This window comes from Idiotropiscis lumnitzeri, chromosome 16 (genome assembly GCF_059441095.1).
Source record: "Idiotropiscis lumnitzeri isolate Australia: NSW breed Sydney's pygmy pipehorse chromosome 16, RoL_Ilum_1.0, whole genome shotgun sequence".
NCBI classification, from domain to species: Eukaryota; Metazoa; Chordata; class Actinopteri; order Syngnathiformes; family Syngnathidae; genus Idiotropiscis; species Idiotropiscis lumnitzeri.
Genome location: NC_142406.1, coordinates 9,368,674 through 9,374,835, shown reverse-complemented (window position 1 = coordinate 9,374,835; position 6,162 = coordinate 9,368,674). Strand labels below are relative to the sequence as shown.

General features: G+C 38.7%; 1 protein-coding gene across 1 annotated transcript; it reads right to left on the bottom strand.

The window, feature by feature from the left end:
• Nucleotides 1-791: 791 nt before the first annotated feature.
• On the bottom strand, nt 792-5,041 carry slc30a8 (solute carrier family 30 member 8). The gene is made up of 10 exons (XM_088318918.1): nt 4,909-5,041; nt 4,673-4,807; nt 3,694-3,851; nt 3,452-3,598; nt 3,040-3,193; nt 2,802-2,959; nt 2,281-2,393; nt 1,672-1,777; nt 1,469-1,603; nt 792-1,330 (listed from the first exon to the last, which is right to left on the bottom strand). Exons 1-10 carry the CDS (start codon nt 4,974-4,976, stop codon nt 1,185-1,187), a joined length of 1,320 nt encoding a protein of 439 aa, XP_088175044.1. The 5' UTR covers nt 4,977-5,041; the 3' UTR covers nt 792-1,184.
• Between the last annotated feature and the right edge of the window lie 1,121 nt (nt 5,042-6,162).

Sequence of the window (6,162 nt, the reverse complement as noted above, 5' to 3'; positions counted from 1 at the left end):
ATATTATACGTGACATGCGGCTTGTAAAGTCGGACCCACTTATTTTGTGGATATTATAAGAAATATTAATTGAAATTTGTCCAAAGTGTGATGCTACACCAAGCACACTTGATACTTTTCCATCACCTTTTTTTCTTTTTAAAGTGATACTTTTCAGCATTACGGTAAACGCCACAAAACACACGTTTGTAACCCAAGGTAACAGCGCCACGCTGTGGTGTATTTGGTTAATGACAGGCCCAAATAAAAGATATAGTATTGCCAAACATCCAGCCATATCTCTGTTCAGCCTTCGGAATTATTATCCAAGTGAAAAACAGTCCGTGTCAAATCGGAGCCATATTGGAGACTTTTTTTAAATAAGACTGTGACTTCAGGCTTGACCGAAACTGAGAAGTAGATTACAAGACTAATTACTTCGTCTCATTTGTGGTTACAGGCTCGGTTTCAATGAAGTTTTAGCTGGCTAATAATTGATATTTTATTGTGCATTTTACACCTGTATGAAATCCCATTTATCATCACTGATTATATTCAGAATAGATTCTGATAGTACAGAAACAGAACGCATTGATCAAATCATTTCAAGTCAAATATTGCAACTGTAACGTTGACAGAACATGATGGCTATTTTTATATAGACGTATAGATAATTAATTTTTAATCAAGATTTTTTTTTATTAGTAAGCAAGTTCTCATAATTGTTCACATTGTTCACATGTCTTCTTCGTGCTTTTTAGTGTTGTAATGAATGTGGGCACTTAATATTGCATCATTCCAGGCAGCAGAAGTCTTGGTCTGATGATTTATTGAAAAAGACATTTTAACAAATAACTTACAATGTTGGTGAAAAGGTGACTATTAAAATCTGCTTTGCAGTCTCATCATAAAGTACTTACCATTTTGTTTATTAGACATTTCCACTCATATTTAAAAATAAGTGTCCAACCAGCCTTTGTTGAGTACTGTACAGAGATTACTGGTGCAATAATAAAATACTTGAAATATAAATTAAAAATAAATCACAATAAAAAGAGAACAGAGAGATTCTCGTAGATTAGAAAATAAATTTTACTTGTCCGACTTTACTTAACGTAACAGTTTAAACACGCAACACAAAAACCCTCTAAAGAATCAACAAATCGTGATAGTAGAAAAATCAACGTAGCGACTTCTTATGCTTTCTACATCTTCGGGTCTTCACACAAAGTGCAACCAGGTTTCAGGTCAGCCTGGCGCTCCATTTGGATGGTGACCGAGTGGAAGTTGTACGACGAGTAACAGGCCTGCGTCATCTCTCGCAGAACTGTCTGCGCATCCACTGACTCATCTGTGGAGAGGAGGGCGGAAACATACGATAACTTAAAGTGTGCCTTACGGTCATGAAAATTTGAATTCGTGGACATTTTAAAGTTTTTATTCATACCTCCCCTTTATTTCCTTCAACTTCACACAATTTGCTACTCACTTATAGCCACATGTGCAGACAGCACAGCCTGGTTGACGGTGAGCGCCCAGATGTGAAGGTTATGAACCGCCGTGACCCCTTTCACCGCCAGCAGACCATCCCGGACCTCGCCATAGCTCACTCCTGCTGGGGTACCTGAGACACAGATTTTATTTTAGCTACAAATCGAACCGCATGGATGACATTTTGGATGACAGACTCACCTTCCATCAAGACAATCAGAATATCTCTCATGATGGCGACGGTGGTGCACAAAACTAATATGGAGAAGAGGAACGTGCAAATGGGGTCCGCCATCTTGTATTCGGGCTGAAATGTCACAGAAACACAATTATTGAACCAAATTGATGTTTTACACCACTTTTCGAAGACAGCAATACAACTGCAGTATTCTCAATGACATTTAGTATTTTAGCGAAAATCCACACGTCACCTACGACCCCGAAGTTTTTTTTGCTTCATGATACCACCAGACTAAAACAAAAGCACTACTTTCATGTCAATTAAGCTCCTCAGCTGTTTTCAACATAGTTCCTAGGCCCCCACGTGCCACAAGATGGCAGCAAAGCAATACTTTAGTTTAAATGCAGATCCTGAAATTATGACACTACTTTGCCACAAGAGGGCGGCAAAGCACTAATTTTGTATAAATCCAGATCCTTAAATTATGACAACAGAGTGAAACTTGATGCACTTGTGAAACGCGCCCTTTCGAATAGATAAAAAGCAAAGACTTTTTACAAGTAGAGTACAACTTTCTACTGTCCTGTCTTTCATTTGCACCGAGTCTTCCCATGTGCGTTGCTCCTCACCTTGAAGAAGATGATGATGGCGCTGACGAGCACGCTGATGCTCTGCAGAAGATCTCCCACCACGTGCACAAAGGCAGCGCGCACGCTGGCGTTGGCCTGCTGCACTCGGCCCACTGGAAGAAATATTTGTAGTGTTGTATGAATTTCATTCCACATGAACACATTTTGTTTAATCAGTCAATTGCAGCGGGTGCAAAGTGTTTGTATTGGTACAAATGCATATATTTAAAAAAAAAAAAAAAAATCACAATAATCACTACCAGCCCAGGTAAAATTAATATAATTTTTGACCATGATACGTGTCAAAGGCAGTGAATGAGTTCAAATCAAAAATAGGGAAGACGTCACTGCCAATATATCAAAGGATAAAGCACCGTGGGTTGACAAAAACATTTTCTGATACGCCAATGCACATAAATCCAAGTTATTGGATTGTAGTGTTGAGCTTCTTGCAAGGGAAGAAAATAAAAAAAAACACCCATAAAATAGCTGACATTCAAAACGTATGTGAACAAACATACCCTGATCTCCATTTTGCTCTACGTCTGCAAAATTGTCAATAGAATGGGTCTGATTAGAAATCCCAGCGTCTCCTTTCCTTTTCTCGTGACTGTGGCCATGTGAAGTGAGTCCGCCGTGACTGTGCCCGTGGCCGGACTGATGCAGGGTGAGGGCCATACTGGTAAAAAAAAAAACAGCCACCATTGAGGAAATATATTAACATATTTGTAAATTAAACCAGTTGTGCAGTTAGCTCACATAATATTGGCAAAAACAGCCGCGCCCGAGGTGATGAGCATGACCGTGCCCTCGATAGTGTAATCGTCACTGATGAGACGCTCCACGGCCAAGTACACCAACACTCCTGTGACCAGCCAGATGGTAAACACCGACAACAATGCACCCAGGATTTCTGCAAGGGTGAGGAAATCGGACAAGAATAGAACAGTGGGTTAGAAAAGAAGAACTTAGGTTAGACAAAGTGAAAACTGCATTGAGAAAAAAAAAAAAAAAAATCTGTGGCTCTCTAAGAGTGGTATAAGTTTTTGCATTTTACTCAAGATTTCTGTGGGGATGAGCAACAAAATTTGCTCTATTTTTTGGGGGGATGATTTTGTGATAACGGAAAGGATACTCAATTGATACAAATTAAGCCTGTCAAGCGTTTTACCTGCACGGTGCCAGCCGTAGCTGAGTTTGTGTGTGGCCGGTCTGGAGGACAGCCAAAGGGACAACAAGCTGATGATGAAGCTGGTGAAGTCCACCAGCAGGTGAGCGGCATCTGTCATCACTGCTAGGCTACCTGCAAAATACCCACCTGTGAAAAGATTGGGAAGACAGAAAAAACATTTAATGAAAAATGTGTGGTAAATATAAGCAAACTGTATTAATTAAAAAAAAATCTCGACTCACCGAGAATTTCGCCAATCATGAAAATCAAGCAGATGACAGACACCACATATAACCTCTTCCTGGCCACTTTTTGCTCTCGTGCCCGGTCTTCCTGAGCGTGGCTGTTGTCATGGCAATGTTTGACACCACCACTGATGTCTTGATTCAGTGCCCCCAGGCTGTAAGCAATAGTTGTTGTGGCACAAAGTAATATAATCATAGTAGGAAAAAGCACTCAAAGAAAAAAAAAAAAAAAAGCTTCATCACTTATTTCACTGGGCAGCTTGCTATCTCGCTAGTACTAGCATCCACACCAGCGCACATGAAATAAAAACATAACTTTCAAACTATATCACGGTATATTATACGTTTCATTTTAACTTCATGGTCACTGTGAGCGCCGGTTCATATTCATTCATATGCCTGTATTATACTGCCCCCAAGTGGCCAAGATGCGAACACCAGGGTGAGCCGGACAGTGTGCGTTGAAGGAGAAAATGTGATATAAAAAAAAAATTCCAGTGAATTGTGCTCTTAATGAGTGCTTTTGTGAACAACAATATAATAGTGCAACGTTTCTCATAGAAAAAAATTGTAGCGATTGGACTTGATTAATAGTGTTTCGTGTGACTACTTTCAGAACCCGTGAAAAGGAGCAGAATTAAACAAAAAGTTCAAATCTGAGGAGGAAGACACGAATCTCATGACCGGTGCGCACAGCTCGTTGGCTGGAAGCGCGGAAGGAGCGACGATCATCCACACGCTTCACACGTTCTCACAGTAGACTGAATGAAAACGTCCCGTTTGCACACTGCTAATCCCATCAAGGTCTAGTCTCGTGTGGAAAAAAAAGGAACTAAACAAAAAAGTCAGGAGGAAGAAAAAATCTCATTGCATTTACACAACACAAAAGCAACTTTTCTGACAAGGTTGCATTAAATAGGATTTAATAAACAAATTGACTTTTTTTTAAAAATCAGAATAAATATAAACGCCTTACCTCCCTAGGTTGCTGTTGTTACTTTTAACATCAGAGAGCAGATGAAATTTCTCGGGATCCTTAGATTTAAACATGACTCGCAAAGTGAACGTCACAGCTGAAGGGAATCCTTCCCAATTGAAGGAGGAAAAAACACTAGCGGAATTTAAAAATAAATAAATAAAAAGCGTGCAAAAGAAATGTAAAAATGCTGGAAGTTATTTGAGTTCTTCTACGTGGAGCACTGGTGTCCTTACTTGGTTTGGAGTTGATTGAACGTCATTACCGTGCAGCCAGTGTGCAAACAGCCAAATACGCGATTCATCCTGCAGCCTTGTGACCTCAGCACCGTGTGCAAAAAAAAAAAAAAGAAAAAAAAAATGCTGTCGCTTCCAGCAACTTACATCCAACTATTTAAGGCATCACCCCGTTTTGCAATATATATATAAACTAATAAGCTTTCCCACGGTCAGGCCTGAAGAGTCAGTGCGCATCCATATGTACACTTCGTGTGGGCAAACATTTGTGATCACTGAAGATTTTGAAAAGGAAATCTAGGCCAGGTCATTCAAGTTGGTGGACATTCGCACGCAAAATATCAAGAAAATTATTTATTTGGAAATATTAATAATATGCAACTCTTTGCTGTTAAAGCCTCCAAAGAACAAAGATGATTTATTTATTTATGTATTTATTTATGTATTTATTTATTTATTTATTCATTTATTTATTTATTTATTTATTTATTTATTTATTTATTTATTTATTTATTTATTTATTTATTTATTCATTTATTTATTTATTTTTTAAGTAGCCTCCAGTTATCATCAAAATGAAATTTTTTTATCAAAAATGTGATATGAACAATAAAGCCATGTTTAAAAAAATAATCCAAATTAAAAAAAAAAGAGATTTATTGTGCTGTTAGGCTTGCAAATGTTTGGACTCTTATAATAACACCTCCAAATGTCAATGTTCTGCCACAAGGCCTCTCTGTTTTTAAAAAATAAATAAATAATTTAAACATAGCCTCAAAGGTGTCCCACTCCTGCATTCGGGAGAGCTGGAATGACGTTTGTACGTATTGAGATAAACAAAAAGGAATTAAAAAAAAACAAGTGACTAAAATAGTCTTCAGTGGGCTATTTTAGTCCATTCGGTAGACTCTTAAAAGTCGGCCGGTTTTGCCAAGCAGTTGAATAGACAGCGCAGTGGGTTGCCAGGGGATGCAGAGAGGCAGCAAAATGGCCCGACAAGAGTTTTAGTCACACATGACTGTTCACACTGTTTATGGATTGAAATGCCGCTTTATGCATGTCAAGTCTCACACTGTTAGGTAGGCCCATAAAAAAAAAACATTTGGTACATCACACCAGTCTCCCTTAGTTGGTTGCCCTGACAACCACGCCTCTCTACCGCTAATTACCCTTGAGTGTCTGATACATCGACAAAAAAAAAAAAAAAGTGGTAAAAACAACTCCAGGTCAGGCTTTTTGCACAATGCACTGACG